This window comes from Urtica dioica, chromosome 12 (assembly GCF_054948205.1).
Source record: "Urtica dioica subsp. dioica isolate 48M chromosome 12, U.dioica_male_clone48M_v1_H2, whole genome shotgun sequence".
Taxonomy (NCBI): Eukaryota; Viridiplantae; Streptophyta; class Magnoliopsida; order Rosales; family Urticaceae; genus Urtica; species Urtica dioica.
The window spans coordinates 20,253,690-20,276,617 of NC_142767.1; the positions used below are offsets into that span (position 1 = coordinate 20,253,690).

The 22,928-nt window shown below is 32.1% G+C and overlaps 4 protein-coding genes across 5 annotated transcripts; 2 read left to right on the top strand and 2 right to left on the bottom strand.

Annotated features, from left to right (window-relative positions):
- Positions 1-321: 321 nt before the first annotated feature.
- Positions 322-1,248, bottom strand: LOC149380110 (Copper transport protein family). Its single transcript, XM_089604367.1, has 3 exons — positions 1,110-1,248; positions 910-988; positions 322-828 (listed from the first exon to the last, which is right to left on the bottom strand). The coding sequence occupies exons 1-3, from the start codon at positions 1,116-1,118 to the stop codon at positions 596-598; spliced, it is 321 nt and encodes a 106-aa protein (XP_089460493.1). The 5' UTR covers positions 1,119-1,248; the 3' UTR covers positions 322-595.
- Positions 1,249-5,305: 4,057 nt separating this feature from the next.
- Positions 5,306-7,269, bottom strand: LOC149380111 (Heavy metal transport/detoxification superfamily protein). The gene is made up of 3 exons (XM_089603501.1): positions 7,140-7,269; positions 6,934-7,012; positions 5,306-5,831 (listed from the first exon to the last, which is right to left on the bottom strand). The coding sequence occupies exons 1-3, from the start codon at positions 7,143-7,145 to the stop codon at positions 5,503-5,505; spliced, it is 414 nt and encodes a 137-aa protein (XP_089459627.1). The 5' UTR covers positions 7,146-7,269; the 3' UTR covers positions 5,306-5,502.
- Positions 7,270-13,710: 6,441 nt separating this feature from the next.
- Positions 13,711-18,215, top strand: LOC149380112 (uncharacterized). Its single transcript, XM_089602995.1, has 6 exons — positions 13,711-14,284; positions 15,652-16,193; positions 16,830-17,022; positions 17,125-17,189; positions 17,278-17,488; positions 17,706-18,215. Exons 1-6 carry the CDS (start codon positions 14,144-14,146, stop codon positions 18,066-18,068), a joined length of 1,515 nt encoding a protein of 504 aa, XP_089459121.1. The 5' UTR covers positions 13,711-14,143; the 3' UTR covers positions 18,069-18,215.
- Positions 18,216-18,957: 742 nt separating this feature from the next.
- Positions 18,958-22,874, top strand: LOC149380113 (uncharacterized). 2 transcript variants are annotated; one of them, XM_089602900.1, is made up of 7 exons: positions 19,020-19,076; positions 19,218-19,435; positions 20,111-20,658; positions 21,391-21,583; positions 21,734-21,798; positions 21,874-22,084; positions 22,255-22,874. In XM_089602900.1, the coding sequence occupies exons 2-7, from the start codon at positions 19,295-19,297 to the stop codon at positions 22,615-22,617; spliced, it is 1,521 nt and encodes a 506-aa protein (XP_089459026.1). In that variant the 5' UTR covers positions 19,020-19,076; positions 19,218-19,294; the 3' UTR covers positions 22,618-22,874. The 2 variants fall into 2 exon arrangements, with proteins under 2 accessions (XP_089459025.1, XP_089459026.1); XM_089602899.1 differs by having other exon boundaries at positions 18,958-19,435.
- Positions 22,875-22,928: the final 54 nt, after the last annotated feature.

A 22,928-nucleotide genomic window follows, 5' to 3' on the forward strand; every position in this document is an offset into this window, starting at 1 on the left:
CAATGGGAACGAACCAATTGTTTTTGTTTTAGTGTCGCCAACTAAATTGAACCTCATGCCTTTTCCCTCTCGCTTTTTAGTCAAATGACGTACGATTAACAACTACAAAATCTTGTATAGATTCAATTCATTTATGGGTCCAAAAATAAATTCTTTAGCTGCCTAGACAAGAAAAACAGATTCTCAATTAAAAAAAAAAAAAAATATATTGTGAGAGAATTCTTTGGCTTAGTAGGCGACAGCACGATTACGATTAAATTGATTGCGACCCAAACACATATTGGCAAAAAAAAAAAAAAATTAAAATATTAAACGCATGCATGCCAACAACATTCTGTTTATTTAATATAAATTCCATAATAATATCAAGCCAAAAAAATTGGCATCTCTCCCATCTTACAAAATTGACATTTGCATTACATGGCACAAATAAAGTACAAAAAAAAACCCTACTAAAAAAAAGAGAAATTATTTATCATCGTTATTATCACCGACCGATCATTGTATTTGCATCTATGTTGTAATTTACATTTGCAAAGGAGAAAATGAGGAGATGAACGGGAAATCTGATGAAATTGAATTATTATTATTATGATTATTTTTTGTCGTCCTTTTTTTCTTCCTTCTTGGGCTCAGCAGGCTTTTCCTCTTTCTTTTCTTCTTTCTTTTCCTCTTTCTTCTCTTCTTTTTTCTCTTCTTTTGCTGGGCCAACAGATATGATGTCAACTTTGCCTACTTTCTTCAGCTTTTTCACCACTGCCACCGTGTCCATTTGCCCTATCACTGTTAGCTTCTGCTCTTTCACATCTGCTGCTATTGAATCCACTCCTGTAATTATATATCATTTAATTAACATTTATTCCTCAATTTGATAATAAATATATATATATATATATATATATATAGTACCATAAATATCAGCTGCAGCTTCCATAGCTTTCTGCTTGGTTTTGTCATCAGTCATGGTCATGACCTTCAACACCACTTTCTGCAATAATAAACAAAACAGTGTTTAATTAATAAATATGATTTAGGAGATCTAAATAGTAAAAGAAATATGAATCAGAAGAGATCATGCAGAAGTAGAGGGATGAGTTATTGGTTATTACCTGAGCCATCTCAAGAAGGAAAGCAGAGAGAGAGAGAGAGAGAGAGAGAGAGAGAGACAATGGAGTTGTGTTGTTTCTTAAAGAAGAGAATGATATTGAGATGTGAGGAAAAGAAATTGCACTTTATTATTTTGATTTTTGTTAATTTGGTTTATTATTTATATATCTATCAGGGTGACGGAAACAACTTTATTACGTGTGGGTAAATTCATTCAACAAATGGATCTTATTTTTTTTTTTTTTTTTTGAGGAAGCGATGGATCCTTAAATCAACTGAAACGTTTCGTCTTCTTTCCTACTTGACACGTAGCAAGGTTTTTTTTTTTTTTTTTTTTTTTTGTTGTTGTCTTTCATTAATATCATTGCTTTGGGGCTCTATGATCTCCTTTTTTTTTTTTGCTCAGATCCCATTCCCTCTTTCTTTTACTGACAATTAATTGTTTAATACAATAGTAGTTAATGCTGAGTTTATATTCATTATATTTATAATTAGATAAATATTATAAGAAATAAATTTAAAAGATATGTACCAAATATATTCGGCAAATAGTGTTATATATTTGACACATTCGAGAATAGATTACAAAAATTCGAAATCAAACAAATAAAGTTATTTTCGTACCCTAAATCTATAACTATTAGTGTAACCATATACCTTTGTATAAATGTAATTTTGTTTTAATTTATAATTAAAAGCTCAAAATTTTCATTAGAAGAAAGTTGAGTAACTGAAAAATACAGATTTCGAACATATATTTTGAAGGCCTAATTAGCCCTCAAGTAGGATTAAAGGTCAATTGTGAAGCCCATATAAGACACTTAAATCGAGAATATTGATTGGTAAATAATCCAAGCAATCGGATAACATAGCCCACGAACTTAATTGTTATTTAATCTTCACAGAAGATATTCTAATCATCCTTCCACAATGCATTGGTTTATACAGAAATATAAATAGATCAAGCAGTTGTAATTATTCACTAGTAAATAGAAAATAGATCTATTCATGGTGGATTGTGGCTTTATATTGGCGGGGTAGATCAAGTAGTTGTAATTATTTTATGATGAATTGATCTATAACTCGTCATATGATATTATTGATTTTAAAAAAAATACAGATTAATATGTTGCATTGATTTTAATCCTTATCAATGCCAATTTAGCTTAGTAAAGCAGATTTCGTGGCCCAGATGATTTTAATTGAACTCATGGGTAAAGAATATAACTTATTTCCATTATGGTTGTTTTAACTTTAAGTGGGGATAGTCAACTTTATTTATTTTGCTAAGAAGTATAAAGTCGGTGGCTTTTTGGTGTGGCCAAGTTGGGCTAAGCCATCAAGATCGAAAAGAAAACGAAGGCGATGGCTTCATCTTTTTCAAGATTCTCTTCCATTCTATAATAACGGAAGGCTTATTTTATTTTTATTTTTATTTTTATTTATTTATTTATTTTTTTTATTTTAGATTTCACACCTATAAAATAAATTGCAAATCATGAGAAATAGTATATCAAGATTTCAATAGAGAAAATGACATATATACCTTTTATTTTAGTGAAATGTCGAATTTAATTTTTAGTTTTAAAAAATATCGAGTTTAATTTTTAGTTATAAAAAATGTCGAGTTAGTACTTTGTGTTTAATCAAAATGGAAAAATTATATCCTAAAACAAATAACAGTGCCACGAATCTTCGTTTTATTGACTTTTCATTGATTTTGTCTCTAATATTTTTATGTAAATTCCATTTTACCCTTATTCATTCGTGCCCTATATATAATTTATTTTAAAAAGTAAAAAAAAAAAACATAAACAACAATCACTGAATTATGGACAATACGACAGGTGAAAAGGGTAAAAATCGACAATCGATCGTCATCAAAATCACTAATTCGAGCATCAAATCCAGAACTCAGAGTTGCGACTCAAACATGGAAGGAAGCCATCTCATGGGAGATATGCGTTTTATTAGTCTATTTTTATTTAAGACTATTTTTTATTTCAAAATATGGAATTTGGGGGTTGGAGTACTGGTTTGGAGTTTGGTTCGTTTTTCTTATATCAGAGTCAACATTAATAAAAAGTCAACAAAATGAATATTCGTGACACTGCTATCTATTTTAGGGTATAATTTCAACATTTTAATTAAATATAAGATATAAACTCGACATTTTTTAAAATCAAAAGTTAAACTCGATATTTCACTAAAACAATATATGTATCATTTTCCAATTTTAATATCACCTCACACGCACACATGGGCATGACTTTCCTCTAAGAACCAAGATTCTTAATCACATGCATTTCATATATATTAGGTATTTGTTTATTTAATTAAAATTTATTTTTTAGTAGCTCAAATAGGTCTTCAATGATCATGTAAGTGTAGTTATTTTTTAGTAGCTCAAATAGTCTTCAATGATCATGTAAGTGTAGCTATTTTTATAAAATTATTAAACCTTATAATGAAATATATTACCTAAGAAATTTAAAGTTTATATTTGACAACCTAAATTATTTGTTAGTTTGTCTGACAAGTTATAGGCCTGCATTCATGGTATGGAATCTAAAGAAGATGGTAGAGAATATATCAATACAAGCAATGGAGAGAGAGTATGAATAAGTATATGAAAATATAGAAAATTCAGCTATACAACCTAAAGTTGAGACTGAAAATGAAAAACACTCTCCTAAATTAATAACTGAATAGATGTCACGAAGTGAAGATTGTACTCCTTTGTGCAAGGGAAACTTTTATTTTGAATGTAAAATACAACACATCTTAATCCAAACCTTAGCCTGTTATTTTCAGCCGTTCTATGATCTCGTACGTGGTGTTTAATTGTCAAGAAAACAGACAAATAAAAAGAAAAAAAAGGGTCAATAGAACTTCTAAGAGACATAACACACTCTGACGAGTCGGAATAGGCGAAAAGGACTCAACCACGCAACTCACTAAAAGGAACTGTAGAGCCAGGATCGGCTCGGAGGATACATGTTATACTTGACGATATAAAGATAAATTGCATGGTAATTTCTTAGAAACTAAACTTGTAGAAAGTTGAAAACTAGAAGATTTTATACTTGCATGTATACCAACATGCAGTCTCTTAATTTAGATCTATAGATGATGCTATTTCCATAACAAAAAAATAACAAGAAATTTGAAAAAGCACGACTCATGTTATAAGACATGAAATAATATTGGTATTTACTCAATAGTGTTGGTGTTAGAAAATGTAACTCTTTGGACTAAAATATTATTATTGACTAAGAAAATACAGTTAAGATTGTTAAAAAAAAAAGAAAAAGTTAAAAACACGTTTATATTAAATCAACCCCAAACACATCCAATAACACTAACAACTCGAATTAAAAAATAATTTGTTAAAATTGTTTATATATTGATGAAAGAGCATAAATATGGTAGTATGTATTGTAAATACAATATCTTGATGGCCGGCTAGACACATTTGGAGGCCTAAAGCGAATTTCAAAATATATGATACATTTTAACCCAAAAAAATTGAAGCATGTACAATTTGAATTTTATATATGATGATAATGATAATGATTTTATTAAATAATAATATAAATCTAAAACAATTTTATTTATTTATGATAATGGTAATTATTCTATTAAACAATAATAGAAACAGTTAGCAACTTTTTTTCTCCTACACAATAAGGAATCATTTTGATGAAGAATTGGTGTTCAGATGTGGGCTAGTGCATGATGGCTTCTTTTTACTAGTTGTTTATGTAAATTTGGCAGCATCGCTAATTATTATTGCATTATTATGATTATTATATTGCTATTATTCGTGTAAAAAGAAGTCAAAGTGAGTAAAAAAAAATGGGCCTTTTTTTTATTAGTGGGCTAAAGCCTTTGCTTTAGGTCCCTATAGCAAGAACCGGGATCAACTTCACCCACAGCGCATGAAACCCGGGGTCCCTATAATAATATGCTGACTCTTTAAACGCTGCTAATTTTATATGTATAGTATTCCAAGCTCCAACCAATTACAAATCAAATATTTATTTGGCTTAGCTACTATTTTATAAAACTAGACATTGAAGTGGTTTATCATTAAAAAAAAAATAAAACTAGACAATTATTCTTGAAGTAGATACAACTTACAAGTCTAAAGCATGTAGACAAAACTGATAAGTGATACACGTGGAACGATTAGAAAAAAAAAAAAATTGTTGAATAAAATGAAACGTTAGGCACATATATGACACATTACAAATTTTTATGACCTTGGTTTCACTTTTTTCAAATCAACTAAAGACATTAGGTCTTCTAGAAAATGATCAAGATTCAAATTTCAAACAAAGACAACATAAACAAAATATAGTTTAATTAACAACTTAACTAATTAATGAATCATTACATAATTGTGCAAGCATGGGGATTGTCGTCGCTAAAGATAGAGGCTATAGCCTCGTCAGACGCAACGGCACGAGAATAAACAGCCGGTGTGTGGAAGAAAGAGTGAACGCCGTTGGTTGTGACGTTTTTGTAAGCGTCGTAGTAGTGATTCACAATGTGGTTCGGGTATTTGTAGAACGACGAAAAGTGAGAGTGTCCCGGGAATGGCCACGGTTCTGCTGCTTTTCCCGCTCGCTTTATCGCCTTTAGCACCTTCTTCTCTTCCAAAGCGTACCCTCGTACCGTTATCTTTTGTGACTCCATTTCTACTTCTACCTCTTCTGCCCCTAGAAAAAATAAAATAAAATAAGAAACATAAGTTCAACAAGTTTAAAATCATTATAACATGTCTCTCTTCCATTAAATTATGACATAAGTAGAATATATAATATATAAAATTGGCGAAGTCTCATAATATATATAATTTAATATCATAAAATGGGACCAAAAAAGAAAAGAAAATGAATATCTTAATTTGTCTCTCCTAGCTGAAATTAAGTGTTGAATAGACAATAGAGTATTAGCTAATGTAAACCTAATTGGGCCAAGAATTAGGCTTCTTAACCGTACCTTTGAAGGACCTAACTCCTACTCTAATAGAAGTCTAGTGATGCTTTGCGTGTGTAACAGTACAATATAAAAAAAAATTATATATAACAATATTATTAATAAAGGATCTCAAAACACTATTAAGCTACTCAATGTCAAGGACCTCACGTACTTACAAAACAATTATACTTTAGAAAAAAATTATACTTTCCAAATTTACAAAAAAATCACAAATATTATTCTAATTTCCTACAGAGATTTTACGTCACGTGAATTTTCTTCCTCATACCAAGGCTTATATTTGAGTACTTAAAGCTCATACGTGGGCCGTGGATTGATGAAACAGTGGACTGTTTAAGTGCAGGGAAGTTCAATAAATATCATATTTGAAGATGGTGATTCCATGAATACCTCATTTTGATTACTTTTAGATGATTTTGCCGATATTGGTAATGAAACTGTAACAACTAAAAATTTAAATGAATGATCTGTAAATAAAAAGTAAAAAATAGTCTAACAAAAGTGTAAACAACAAGAAGAAACTAAAACAATAAGCTATATCCAGATTAAAAATAAGAAACATGATACTCTAAAAAGAAAAAAAAAATTAAAATGAGGATGCTTGGGTAATTCCCACTAAAGGTTCTATACACAAAACTCAACGCACGTTAAGAAAGGTGGCACTTTGGCAAAGGGTAAACATCCATTGAGAGAGAAATCATGAAACGAACTTTACTACACTAAAGCAACATGGAATATCTGGCAAATAATGAACATATAGAGATTTGGCTCTCCCTCAAAAAGAAAAAGAAAAAAGTGATTTGTCACAAAACTACACACCTTTGAGCTTTAGAAGAGTTTTCCTCAACTTCGAAGCGCATCCTTCACAGTCAAGGTTTGGGACTCTCACTTCTACCATCTGAAACACCTCAACATTATCAGAATCTCATTTCCAAATATATATATATATGTTATCATATATATATAAATATAGTCATCATCTTGTAAATGATATTGTTGTACAAGTGAAGAGAATGAAGACTTACAGACATTGCTTCTCAAATACAGTTTATAAGAATACAACCACCGAAGAAAACTAGAACTAGATAGTTGGTCTTTTACTTAACCGTTATAAGCTTCGGAGCCAAGAGGATGTATATATATACAATGAGCATTGGGCTGAAAAGAGATAAAAAGGTTTCTGTTTTGAAATACGAGAGAGAGAGAGAGAGAGGTCACGCGTGGAATTGGAAAGCGTAACTTTCGTGTGCCCAACCCAACACTAAAACCTAATTATCTCCTTGGACACCTCTTTTTAATTACAAAATTATTTCCCACAATATGTCGCATTTGGCCACGCCACGCTCCTCCTGAAATAATTAACTAACAAAGAAAATACGTTACATGTTTAGTGTGTATGACTGTAGAACATGCATGTACTCATTAAACCATGACAGTATAACACACTTTGATTATAGTGCAAAACCCATCTCCCTATAGTTCCTCTCTTGTCGATGTTTAATATATTAATTATTATTACACAATTTCATAAACTATATGTCCAATATTGCATGAAACTCAATTTATTTTAGTTGATTAGTGCCAAAAGTTTAATTTCTATAGAATACCCTTAATACAATCAGCCCTCTGCTGTAACTCATTAGCAAACCGAAAAAGTTAGTTTTTCAATGAAATTTTTTACAAAAAAACACATATTAATAAGCATGTAAAAAAAAAACTATGAAACTTACCAATGAGAAAAAAACTTTATAAAATCTCCCCAAAAATCTGAAACTTAAAGTAAGAGGGAGTAAATATTATTGAGTGTAGGGTTGTTTTATGTGGTCTTTAAAGGTATTTTGATCAAAATGCATATAATTTTTAAAATTTTGAAACTTTTAACTTGGAATAAACCTTATTTTTGACGCAATTTGAGACATTATTATATTTACTAGGACCCCCATTGATTAGAATATAACCAGTTTAACTGTTTTGAGGCACTCTTTTCCGAGTGATGATGCCCAATTTACAAACTGAGTCTGACTTTGAGCTTGCTTTTTTGTTTTTCCTGTTCTTGATCATGCACTTTCTAGCAGGAGGAAAAAAAAGTTCTTGTCACGCTTTTGCAATATTTTAAGCTTTCAACACTGAATATGCTCTGCCAGGAAAAATAATAAAAAGAAGAAGAAACAGAAAATTAATGAACAGTTGTAAGACCAAAGAGCTGGCTATATAGTATCAAAGTGGTAACATATATTATATATATACAAATACATCAGAGTCAGACTATAGGTTATATACTACTCTTCTTTATATTATGTTTATCTGTCTCTGATTGGTCAACATAGTGGTGGCGCTATTTATGTTGCTACGGTTTAAGGAGCTTGTCCGATTGTCACATGAGTAAGAATTTTATTATTAAAAAAATAGTCTACTTATTAGTTAATTTAATTTACTTAAATTTGATGGGTTATTTTTCGAAGTAAATTAAATTAACTTAATCAGTTAATTAATTAATTACTTCGGGTAGACTATTTTTTTAGTTAAATGAAACTTTGACTATTTTTTTAAAAAAAAAGTAGGTTATTGAGCTAATTGCCTCTTATTTCAAATTGTCTTAACCTTTCTCTGTTGTAATTAATATTTGAAAGTACTTAGATTAGATCAGATGTCAAACTTATATATGTTGACTTACTCTAATAACTTACCCTACTAAAATATCACTTCATTTTTACAATATTAAACATAATATTGTATTATTTGTCACTCACGAGGTTCATATCAAATACATGGAGAATATTTTTTATTCACCAAAAATAATAACTTCTATTACTGTTTGGCGTATCACATATTCACATATATATATATATATATATATATATATATATATATATATATATATATATATATATAATAGTATATCCATAACGCTAATTAATTTATGATTGGTTATCTCCAAACTTTGAATTTAGTTCCGGTTTATTTCCCATCGTAAAGAACACGGGGGACCATGCATATATATTTGATCAATGAGATATATCATATAGTGCATTACAAATACACACACTCTTACGTACCCTTGGAATATTTTAAGATTCGAAGCATTGAGAAACAAACACACACACACACACACACACACACACACACACACACACATATATATATATATATATATATATATATATATATATATATATATATATATATTCTCTTGAAAAGCGCCTGCAAGAGCTTTGTTAAAGATTGACATAAAGCTAAAGCTAGACAATAGTTGAACATTGATATACACAACTTTCTTTTTTTGTGTGTTTGGTCTCTTTAATTTTGAGGGAAAATATTACTTGAATTTTGTTATTTTTAGTTTTTTATCGAAAAGAAAAAAGATTGAGGGAAAATATTACTTGATTATTTTGTCATCTATAGTGTTATTACGTGCAGTGTTCGCTTATTGGAAAACACAATCATAGTACTTGCTTATTTCACTACCGGAAAAGATAGATTCGTTAAATTATTTGGTCTTTAAGAGATACAAATAATTTTAACGACAATGTTACAAGCGAGTGTTTAGCATTGTCGTTTGTCTACGCTGTTTTTTTAATTTTTTTATTTCTAAGCCGGATCGAATAAAAGTGCACTATTAAAGATTTAAAATCCAACGTGACACCGTTGCCAATAATAATTCCTTCCATTCCGAAAAAAAGAAACGCAAGAAAGTATAATAATATTCCTCTTTTATTATCGATCATAAATGATTTAAATTTACTTCCGTTCCGTATCTGTTTTGTCGTGTCACGCTTTTCAGAGACTGTAAATCGCAACGGAACGAATCTCTCTTTAACGACCAAAGGTAACGCATTCCGACACATCCAATACAGTCACAGGACTGCGAGTCCACTGAGTACGGCCGCCGCACAGGAACCCGACTCCACCCCTGCGCGAAAGCCACGACAGCGCCACCGAGTCCAGCCGACTGCCACGTGTCTATGTGGGCCCGAGAGGAAATATCGCATATGCCGCGCTGGTGTGGGTGATCCTACAGTTGTTAAGGTAGTCCTTGTCTTGGGCCTGGAGTCCCTTGGAATGGGATTAGTTGGGCCTTCTTCGTCATAGAGTTTAAATACATTTTTTGAACTGGTTACCTCATTTTCGAAACTTATTATCCTTTTTTTATTCCTAATTAGGATACCTCATTTCCCACGCATTTTCTATCATGTCCGTACTTCAAACATTTGGCTTTGCCTAAGAAAGTGAGTTTCTGTTTATGTGGTAAGTATTGAGTATAATTTGAAGGGTATTAAATAGTATCAAACGTGAGGTATTTAGAAAATTATGTGTCTACGTGATAGTTACGTAATTTCCCAGTTTTATGTTAAACAAAGTATTTAAAATGTATATTCTTAACTTTAATTCCAAGAATACTATTTTAATCAAATCATTAGAAAAATAGTTATTTGTTTATTTATTTTTTCCCCGTATATTTTCATCAATGTTTTTTTTTTAATTATTTATATTTTTTTTCAACTTCTTATACTATAATTTTTGGAACTTTTTTTCAATAGTAAAATGGAGAAATCATCGTACATATGAGTGAAATTTGTACTTTCTAAATTCAAAAAGTTTGTCGGTATTTTTAGAATTATGATCCTCAAACGCGGTAATCATGTCATTTTCCCTTTTAATTTTACATCGTAATGTATATATGAAATAATAAATTTAACAATAAGATATAATTTCATTTTAAATTAAGTTGGACCAAAATGCTCGGGCATAAAGTTTTGACCATGAAACAATCTAACACTGTTTTTAAGACAGTAATTAGCACTTAACCTCCAACAGTTTCTTTGAGTGCCAAGATCCTTCTTACAGAGCCAAACATCCAATGCGATAGGTCATCAGTTCAAATTATCTTACTAATATGTCTGTTTACACAAGTTAAGTATATATAGAAAGAAACTAATAATAAAGCTTTTCTCATACTTACCTTAAAAAAAAAAGCTTTGTTCGTACTTGAGCATATTTACTTATTTCAATCTAGATATTAAAGAATATATAGCGTATTAATTACTAGATAATAAAATTAAATTCTACAAATAATTATAATGATTGTTTTCTCGCAATTTTGAACAGAAAGAAATTAAAAACGAATATTCTATTTCAACAATAATTAATTATTTGTGTTCCTTTTGTCCTCGATATTTTCTTAAACCTTTTCAATTAAGACGTTGCATAAGTAGCCATTAGAAAATAAAAGAACCCGGCACCAGTTGAAAACAAAATGTGGTTGCTTTTCACAACGTCTTGTATGTATTTTATGTAATAGATGTCTACTTGAAGTAAAGTTACGAAAGTCACAAAACTATATATTAACTTAATCTCTCAGCTTCACAATTCTATCTTGAGATCTGCATGGCCACCGGAAAAACATGAAGTACGAAATGGTTTCTCGAAATAAGAAAAGTCAATCCATTTTGAAACGTCATCTGCACCCAAACACACTATCACGTTCGCGTATACTTGTTTTGTTTTTAGCTTGCTCGGTCAAACTATACATTTCTCACGGCTTACGTGAATTTCAAAATTTTGTTTTTGTTTTTTGTTAATATCTGTTTGCTCTATGGATTTATAATATTATATTAGTAAATTTTCTCCTTCATATCATGCAATTTGTTTTTGTGCCACTTGTTACATATAATGTTTTAATTTTAGAGCATTTGCCTTTGTGGTCCCTATATTTCTACGGATTTTGGTAGATTTTACAATTTTTTTGGGGAACTTTGGAAACTTGGCTTCATGCTTCTTTCCCTAACTTGTTTCATTTTATAAAATTATTATTATGTAATTTTAATTGTCTGGCCTACCTAATCTTACCTTATTTTTCCGGGTAATATGCCATTTTCATTTGAAAAAAATATCATAAAGTGATCCATTTGAGTATCAAATCATATGCGTCGAGCACAACTGAATCAATGTCGCTCGTTGTCTTCTTGAGTATTCCCTAGCTCCACTCCTCGTTGAAAAAAATAATAGAATAGGTTTATTCCTCGAAGTCGAGATTGATACGTATGCCCCTAGATAGGAGAGTGCGATCCTCCCTAACACGGTCAACTATGGTATATCAATTAAAGGGAACCTCTTTCCTCCTCTCCCTAGAGCCGTCGTCCATCCATGCCATTTTTTATGATGTCACTTAAGACGACGATTAGACTAGGTGCAACAACTAACCACTTGCGATTCATTGCATTAAAGCTCGAGGCAGCGGTTGACATTGGTTTGCATGAAAGTGCTCATATCAACTAATTTCTCCCTAATGTGGCGGCTATCTTATTATCAATGGCCTGAGATATGGTCGAGTTGTGTGGCTTGGTCTCAAGAGTTGCAAGTCGGATGACATCTTTTTCAGACCTTCTTTGGCGCGCTGCATACCTTCTTCGTGGGATGTTGCTCTGCTGGTAGATGAGGATCTCTACAGGGAAGCATGTGGGTCTATTTTTTTTTTGGAGCAAAGTGGACCAGTGAGATTGATGCTTACATTATTGGATGCTATGCTAGTAAGATGTTGATTGTAGTTGTAGTGGCGATGCTCTTGAATGGAGTTATGTCTAACCGCCACGAAATGAGTCGTTGAGCCTATGGTAGGACAACTTGGCACTTGAGTTCACCGACTATGGGCCGAAAATCACATGTCAGCTTTTGTGCGTTCGCGGATATGAATATTTGTTCTTTATTTTGAGGAGATTTTCCAGAACTAATCATCCTTACCGAACAAAGAAGAAAGATGAATAATTATATAGTTCGTGTGACAAAGGATTAGTATCATAATTGGACGTTTAAGTCCTCGTTCTAATGCTATATATTGTTACTTGAAATTCGAGAATAACAATATTATCTAGAGAGATAAGAGGTGAAACTAATTAGTATCGGCTAGGTACTTGCAAAATTGATAATGGTTAAGGTGGTTTGCCTAAGTCAAAGCACATTGCTCAAATGAATACTAATGGCAAGACTTTGAGACCAATGGTATCCTTGAGAAAAATTTCTCTTAAGTTATTAGATTTTGATCTTTATTAGACGATGGGCGAGGATCGGTTTGGCTACTTTAAAGTGTTACTGACTCATTCATTACTCGATTGTTCGAGGAATAGATCTGCTTAAAACAATATTTTATTGTTTAATGAATTTATTTATATTGGTGTTTATGGTTGATCTCATTTAGAGGATCTATATCGGGTCCATACAATTATCGATCTTGAAGTGATTTTTATACAAGTTCTCGAGACAGGTGGAGACCTCAAACATATTTTGTGGTCGAAAAGGAGCCGAATGCAACCAAAGTTTCTTAGTTGGGTTATAAGTGGTACATTTATTTGACACTTCGGTCAATTAAAGCATAAATTAATCATTTATCATACATATAGTTAGGTAGAGGTTGAAATTTGACCTAAAAACAAGCCACAACACCGATTAATCAAGTAATTGAATCGTACATAAGTTTTCTATATAAAATTGCCAGGATCATTATTCAATAGTTGTTTGAGTAAGTTGTCTCTTAAACTATATATTAACTCTCTAAACATTTTATATATAGGTGCAAATACTAGTCATAAGTAAACCATTGAAAGATTGATTCTAATATGTAATTCTTCTTCACTGTCTCTCTCCCTCTCTCAGAAATTCAAGTCATAAGGTGAACCCATATGTAATTCTTCTTCACATATCTCTCCGACTCCGAGTTTTTCTTTCTCTCTACAAATTCGTGATCATACTCTATAAAAATCCATTATTACAAAATCCTGTCTTAGTCAACTATAAACTATACTTAAATTTTTTACTAATTCATTTCAATTTTCAATAGTTCTCTCAAGAAAAATCTCAGCTACACAACGTTGAACTATCAGTCTGAGAAACATAATTCAAAGCTTTTCTTCACATAGAGCTTCAAAAGGAGTCACCCAGTTAAATACCAATCATACCCCTCGGGCAGTCAGAATCTCCGACTCCGACGTCACTCTTTCTGACAACGAATAAATAAATAAAAGAGCTGAGACAAAGAATGAGAGAGACGGCGTTAAGGTATTGGAGTAATTTCAGAGAAGCGATCGTTGAATCATCGTCAAATAAACCGGCAATATATGTGTTCTGGATCCTGCTCTTCGTCGGCGCGTTTGCTTCCACGCGCCTGCTTAATACGACTGTATGTTTTTTTATTTTTTATTTTATCTATTTTATGAAATCCAGAAGAGAGGAAATTTGTCTTGTTACTTAACGATATAGAAACAAAGCCGTAATCGTCGGTTAACGTTTTCTTTCTTTAGTTTCCTTTTAATGAGGACGTGTTTGGCGCCAGAAAATAGGAACGAAAACCTGAAACCTTGTGCTTATAGAATCTGGAAACTATGCATCTTGAGACATGCATGTCAGTGAAATACAAGTACATAGCGTACGAATTTGATTATTTAATTAGATATTAATTATGTTTTTATGAAGGAAGTTCGTTGCTTGCATTTGATTGAAGAAATAAATAAATTTTTTTTTTCTTCATATTTTTGCAAAAAAAATAGTCAAATATGATAGTTTAGGATAACAAAAATAAAAGTCTCAAAAGGACAATTGTTTTAGTTTGCGCTAAATAAATGTCACTCTCCAAAACTACGAACATTTTTTTTTTGGGGGTATTATCAATGATTAAAGGAGAAAATTCGGTTAACCTAAGTTAATTGTTGAGCATTAATTTCGGTCAGCGGTTAATTGTTAGCATTGAAATCAAACAAAGTAGAATTTGAAGGATCTTTTTAAATGATTTGATTTAGTAGATCTTGAATTTTAATAAACTTAACCGATATTATTTGCAGACCAATTAACCGAAATTAATGGGTTTAACCGAGAATATTATGTGTGATTAATTTCATTTCGAAGTTAATATGAATAACATTTAATTATAGACATTGTAATTGATAAAGGACTATTAAATGCATTTTTGAAAAGCAAAATATCATTATTACGTCCAGTTTTAATTAGAAATAGAATGCTCATATATATACATATATGTAGAAAGTCGAAATACAATGCCTATTTATAACAAATATTGAATGCCAATATAAATATTATTAAATAGCGAATTGTATTACAATGTCTACTTTCATTGTATTTAGTATAGAATCTGGAAACTATGCATCTTGAGACATGCATGTCAGTGAAATACAAGTACATAGCGTAAGAATTTGATTATTTAATTAGATATTAGTTATGTTTTTATGAAGGAAGTTCGTTGCTTGCATTTGATTGAAGAAATAAATAATTTTTTTTTTTCATATTTTTGCAAAAAAAAATAGTCAAATATGATAGTTTAGGATAACAAAAATAAAAGTCTCAAAAGGACACTTGTTTTAGTTTGCGCTACATAAATATCACTCTCCAAAACTACGAACAAATTTTTTTTTTGGGGTATTATCACGTCAGGTTAATACAATGACGTACATGAAATAGAATAATCAATGATTTAAGATTTTAAAAAAAATAATTATTGTATGTTGACTTTGAATTTGTCCACGTACATTTCAGGACATAACAGATTTTACTCTCTCCAAATTCTCCACAAAACCCCGAGAAAAAAAAATCGAGATCCCACTGAATTGCTCTGCTTACGACCCCACGCGAAAATGCCCTTCAAACTACCCAACGACACGCCCAACGGGAGATCCTAGCCGTTCATCTTCCACCACGTGTCCAGAGTACTTCCGTTGGATCCACGAGGACCTCAGGCCGTGGGCCCAGACGGGCATCACGAGGGAGATGGTTGACCGGGCTGGGCGTTCCGCTGACTTTAGACTGGTCGTTGTGAAGGGAAAGGCTTACGTGGAGACCTTCCGAAAGGCGTTCCAAACGAGGGACGTTTTTACGGTGTGGGGGATCCTACAGTTGTTACGGTGGTACCCCGGGAGAGTCCCCGATTTGGAGCTCATGTTTAATTGCGGTGACTGGCCATTGGTCAACCCTAAGGCCTTTACGGGTCTTAATGCCACGTCACTGCCTCCGCTGTTTCACTACTGTGCGGACGACTACACCATTGACATTGTGTTTCCTGATTGGTCGTTTTGGGGCTGGTAAGATATCGTTATCTAGACTTACTCAATTTTTCCTTAATTTGAATTTTTTTTTTTTTAATAATTTTTCCATGAGAATGGATATTTGTTTAAAAAAAAATTTCAAACAGCTTTTAGTTTCAGAAACTTAGATATAGGATGGTTTCAGGAATTAAATGTATATATGGAAATCATCTATATAAAAACAACTGTCCGCTTCGATGTAAGTACATACAATTTTCCTTATGTTATACATATTTTATCATAAAAGATCTTTGATAACTCATTTCTTTGTCCATAATCTCTACTGTTGATTTATATGCATAAATACATTCAAATCCATCACAAAATTCATATAAATCTTATCAATTAATCAAACACCGATTATATTAATTTATTTATCGTCACAAAATTTTATAAATAGGTACCTTGTATGATCTTTGGCCAATATTAATATCAATAATCCTCAAAATTTAAACAACGACGATTATAAATCACAAATACAAAAACTGAATCTGTGAAGTGTAGCTATGTCGTTACCATGTATCATAATATCTCTAAAACAGCACAACGTCATCACAACAACAAAATCTATAATAAAAAAAAATTACAATGCTTATAAAAATGAAAATATAATTGATTATAACTCTAATACAGGCCAGAGATAAACATAAAGCCATGGGTGCCGTTGATGAAGGAGCTGAGTAAAGGAAACAAAAAGATGAAATGGAGCAAGAGAGAGCCTTATGCTTATTGGAAAGGAAACCCTACTGTTGCACCCACAAGAAAAGATCTTATGAGATGCAATGTTTCCCCAAAACAAGATTGGAACGCTCGTCTTTACCGTCAGGTCTCATAACTCATATTGTCTCGCTATATTTGTTATTAAATTCAATTAAGATGACTCTTAAACCTTGCGTGACACTCACCTCAATTTGTCTTGTTGTTGTAGGATTGGCGTCGGGAAACTAAGGCGGGGTTTAAAAATTCCAATTTGGCGAACCAATGCACCCACAAGTAGTGAACCTCTACCTACTCAGCTAACCTTTTAATTTCCTCGTGATAATTATTTTTACCAACGAATAACGAGTAAATTTTTGTGCAGGTATAAGATCTACATCGAAGGAAATGCGTGGTCAGTTAGCGAGAAGTACATTCTCGCTTGCGATTCTCCGACTTTGCTAGTGAAACCGCGCTTCTATGATTTCTTCACGAGAAGTTTGAAACCCTTGAAACATTATTGGCCTATTAAGGAAAATGACAAGTGTCGATCCATCAAGTTCGCAGTAGATTGGGGAAACGCTCACAAGAAAGAGGTAATAATAAAAACTAACAAATCACAATGAAAGCTCAATATCATTATTAATTTTATTAGCTATATATTATTTAAGGGCAGTTTAGTCTTTTAGGCATTCATTGCGTTCTCTATTTATTCTTTTATTATTATGTTCAACTCTTCAATGTAAATAAACTCTCTTTCTATCTTTATGTAAATTTAACCATCTTATAACCAACTTATAACCATTTCTTTAGGCGCAAGCAATGGGAAAGGCATCGAGCAGTTTCATTAGGGACGAGGTGAAAATGGACTATGTGTATGACTACATGTTTCATATCTTGAATGAATACTCCAAGCTCATGAAATTTGTGCCCGTGATACCGGAAAAGGCAGTCGAGTTTTGTTCCGAGTCCATGGCTTGCGCAGCTCGAGGTTTGAACAAGGATTTCATGGTTGAATCGATGGTGACAAGTCCATCAGATAGTGAGCCGTGTTCAATGCCTTCACCGTTCAGCCCTTCATCTTTATTTTCTGATCTTCGCATGAAGACAGAGACCTATGAGCAAGTAGAGTTGTGGAAGAAAACGTATTGGGAGAACACAACCAATCGGCCATAGTGTTGAATTTTATTTTGGACTAACTCTTTTGTTCACTAATGTAACTGAACAAGACTATGTTGTTCTATTTCATGGTACAATTAAGCATTGAGGTTATTTTTTTAGTTTGCGTAGAAAATACAATAGTCTACCGTTTGTTTTTATTTATGGAATTCAAATCATTGCAAAATACGTAATAAGATTGACATAAATAGCAAAATTAACTGAAAAATAAACATGTATTTCAAATTTGGGGAAAGAAATGTTATCGCCATCTAAAAAAAATCGTTATTAAAATATATCGTAACAATAGTTTTTGTAACACTCGATCAAATAATTATATGCTCCTGTGCGAATAAGAAATAAATTAATATTTTTTTTTTATCATTCTTAATTTCGGTGATTCGAACTCATAGTTAGATACGCGAGACAAAGCATTTGGAGGAAACATAACATTAGGTTGCCAATTCAATAACAAAACGGCCTAGTTAGCTAGTTCAAGCGTTGACTCTAAAATATGCATGCATGCCAAACTAAGGGGGGAAAAAGTTTGGCAAGGCCGCTAATAAGTGGGGATAAAAGCAATTGAGAATTAACTGCTATATGTAGATACTATAGCTCTTGTACTTCAACAATAAAAGAGAGATTAATTGAAAATTTATTAGTTAACAGAAATCTAAAACTTATTGTTACGTGTCATGGAGCTTTTGTATTCTTATTCACCTCACCATATACACATACACACACACACACACACACACACACACACACACACACATATATATATATATATATATATATATATATATATATATATATATATATATATATATCATCGCTTAAACTAGTGATCATTGCTTAAACTAGTATAGAATTATGACCCGATTCACTTAGTTTAAGGAATCGAATAAACGTCTTTCCACCAAAACTCATGTCACGTACCTCTTAGACTCTGATTTTTTTTTTTTTTTTTGGGCACCTCATAAAATGTATTCTGTTTGTCCGTCATGTTACAAGAAAGTTCAATAGGTCAGTCTCCATAAAAATCCCAGTTACAATTACATTTTTTTTCTTCTTCTAGTTGTCATTATTACACTATCAGTTAGAAACATAATTTAAAGCTTTTCTTCACATTGAGCTTCAAAAGAGTAATCCAGTTGATAAATACAGGAATACCCGTATCCGGTAGGATCAGAATCTCCATCTGAAGCTCAATAAATAAATAAAAAAGAGTATAGAGAAAAAGAATGAGAAAGACGGCGATTAGGTATTGGAATATTTTCACAGAGACGATCGTGAAATCCTCATCAAAGAAATTGGCAATATATGGGCTCGTGATCCTGCTCTTGGTCGGCGCGTATGGTTCCAAGCACTTGCTTAATACTGGTGTACGTAATTTTCTTCTTTTAATTTGTGTTATTGAATGTGAAGAAGATATTGTTCTGGATTATGTAATGTCGACAGGCAATAATCATTCAAAAAGATAAACAATGCTGTATTAAATTTATGCATCTAGATATAGATTAAGAAATTATTCATTGTGAGACATGCATGTAAATGAATATTGGCACAGACGTAAGTGATTAGTCATTTTCAATTTATATTTCTTTCTAAGAAAGTCTATCTTTTTTTTTCTTCATATAATTACAAACGGAATAGCTTGTTTATAATTTTAAAAACTACCGTGAATAAAATAATTTCATAAATAAGATAAAATTGTTTTAATTTTTCAGTATTTTTTAATGTTCAATTATAAAATTAATAAGTTATTATACTATCAAGTTTAGAACTGTACTTCAAAGCGACTAAAATGGTCCAAAGAAGAAGTTATGAATCAAGATGATACAAGTATAAAAATTCATAGATTACTTAGCGCCAAATTCTCTCAATTGTTTATCAGTTTTCATTTTATTTATTTATTTATTACTTTTTTGGTATAAGAAGTTCCAAACGTGACGAGCCATTGCATTTGATTTAATAAAATATATTATTTATTTGTTGATTGCAATGAAGCAATTGTGTTGATTATTTTGGTGTTCGTTTTATTGACTTTGATTTACCAGGACGTAGTTGGAATCACTCTCTCCAAGTTCTCCACAGAACCCCAGCAAATCAAAATCCATGTCCCACTGAACTGCTCTGCGTACAACCCCACGCGAACATGCCCTTCAAACTACCCAACGACCCGCGCACCAGAAACGGAAGATCCCAGCCGTCCGTCACCCGCCACGTGTCCAGATTACTTCCGTTGGATCCACGAGGACCTCCGGCCGTGGGCCGAAACGGGGATCACGAGGGAGATGGTTGACCGGGCTGGGCGTTTCGCTGACTTTAGGCTCGTGATTGTGAAGGGCAAGGCTTACGTGGAGACTTTTAAAAGGTCGTACCAGACGAGGGACGTGTTTACGGTGTGGGGGATCCTACAGTTGTTACGGAGGTACCCCGGGAGAGTCCCTGATTTGGAGCTCATGTTTAACTGTGGTGACTGGCCGTTAATCAACCCCAAGGAATATACTGGGCCCGATGCCACGTCACTGCCTCCGCTTTTACATTACTGTGCGGACGATTCCACGATTGACATTGTGTTTCCTGATTGGTCGTTTTGGGGGTGGTAAGACTTTTATTACACGTTCCAATTTTTCTTTATGGAATTTTTAGTTGTCATTTTAGAGCTCACTGCATGAGAAATATATTTGTATAAAACTCAATAATTAAAATATCGATGCCATCGTGGATACAAATATTTTGAGTATTGACTTTGATTTTTACCGATCAAAATTTATTGATATATATCAACACATTTTCTATAAAACAAAGTATTTAAATATGCTAATCAAATATGAGTATTCATCATTATTAATTATTGACTATAAAGATGATCTAACTAATAATATAACTCTTTTTAATATAAATTAGAAATATATAATCTTTGCATTAAGGTTTATGGCCAACTCAATCATATGCTATAGTTTTGTCCAAGCAAAAAAGAATAGTCCACAAATCATTTTAAAACTTATTAGTGATCTGACTGTATAATACCATAAACTATACTTTTCGACAAGTAGAGTACTAATAAGTGAAATTTTTTGGCTGTTGAGATAATTCAAAGGGAATATAGATTATGTATATTTATAGTACTTATACCATACTAATACAATAACTCAACTATAATAAAAGATTTTAATGAAAAAGAAACTATCATCAATAGTAATAAAGCTAAAATATTTCACGATACGAATTGTAACGTAAGTGTCACGTATATTTCGAATAAAATGTTATAGTTAAAAATTCCAAACATACAATGACTAACATAACCTAATATATATATACAACTTCAATACAGGCCAGAGATAAACATTAAACCCTGGGTGCCAATAACAAAAGAGATGAGTGAAGCAAACAAGAGGAGGAAATGGAAAGAACGAGAACCTTATGCTTATTGGAAGGGAAACCCTACCGTGGCAGCAACTAGACAAGACCTTCTCAAATGCAATGTTTCCGATACACAAGACTGGAATGCTCGCCTTTACGCCCAGGTCTCATATATATATATATATATATATATATATTCTCTATCAGCTTCTCTCTATTATAATTATTTGACTTGAACTCGTGATCTCAAATTATTAATTAGACGTGTTCACGAATTGTGCTGAAAAATCATTTCAATTGCCTTGTTCTTCTAGGATTGGAATAAAGAAACTAACGAAGGGTTTAAAGACTCCAATTTGGCGAACCAATGCACCCACAAGTAATTCACTCAGCCTTTTAATTTTCTCGTTATAGTTTAGTTTAACGAATTACACGGCGCCAAAATATTTGTCAGGTATAAGATCTATGTGGAAGGGAATGCATGGTCAGTCAGCGAGAAATACATCTTGGCTTGTGATTCTCCGACTTTGCTAGTAAAACCGCGCTTCTACGATTTTTTAACAAGAGGTTTGGAGCCCTTGAAACATTACTGGCCTATCAAAGAAAATGAAAAGTGTCGATCCATCCAGTTCGCCGTCGATTGGGGAAACAACCATAAAGACAAGGTACATAACAAAAACCATGATTAAGGTCAAATTCATCATTAATTTGATATGTGTGTATCGATCTCAAAATCAATTGGAAATGAGAAGAGTAGTCCAAGACTTTATAAGTCTGTGTTAATTTTTATTCACTTTTAATATCTAATTTCTAACAATACTTGTGATATCTTCAGGCTGAAACAATGGGAAAGACAATGAGCAAATTCATGATGGAAGATGTGAAAATGGAATATGTGTATGATTTCATGTTTCACATCTTTAACGAATACTCGAAGCTCATGAGATTCAAGCCAGTGATACCTGAAAAGGCGGTCGAATTCTGCCCCGAATCCATGGCTTGCGCGACTCAAGGATTGGAGAAGGAATTCTTAGTTGAATCGATGGTGACGAGTCCTTCGGAGAGTGAGCCGTGTTCAATGCCTCCATCTTATAGCCCTTCGCAATTATTTTCGGTTCTTCGCAGGAAGACGGAGACAATCGAGCAAGTAGAATCGTGGAAGATAAAGAATTTGGTGAATCAAACCTATCCACCGTAGTGTTCTTTTTATTAACACCTCTTTGTCCAATAATAATGGAATTTATATCACAAGTTTTATTGACACGGAAAACCAATGCGCTATATATTTGGTTTAGGGAACTTTACCTTTCATATTTTCATTCAAAACATCTTGTTGAAGAGCTACGAAATATTTAATAAGATTGACAAAAATTTCTCGATGAGATGTACTTTTTTTCTAAACATTTTTCCTAAATTTAACACTAAGAGTATATTCATCTTTTTTTTTTTTTTTTTTTTTTTTTTTTTTTTTTGTTTACACGTTTTTTTCCCTCTCATCAGTATGTCTTT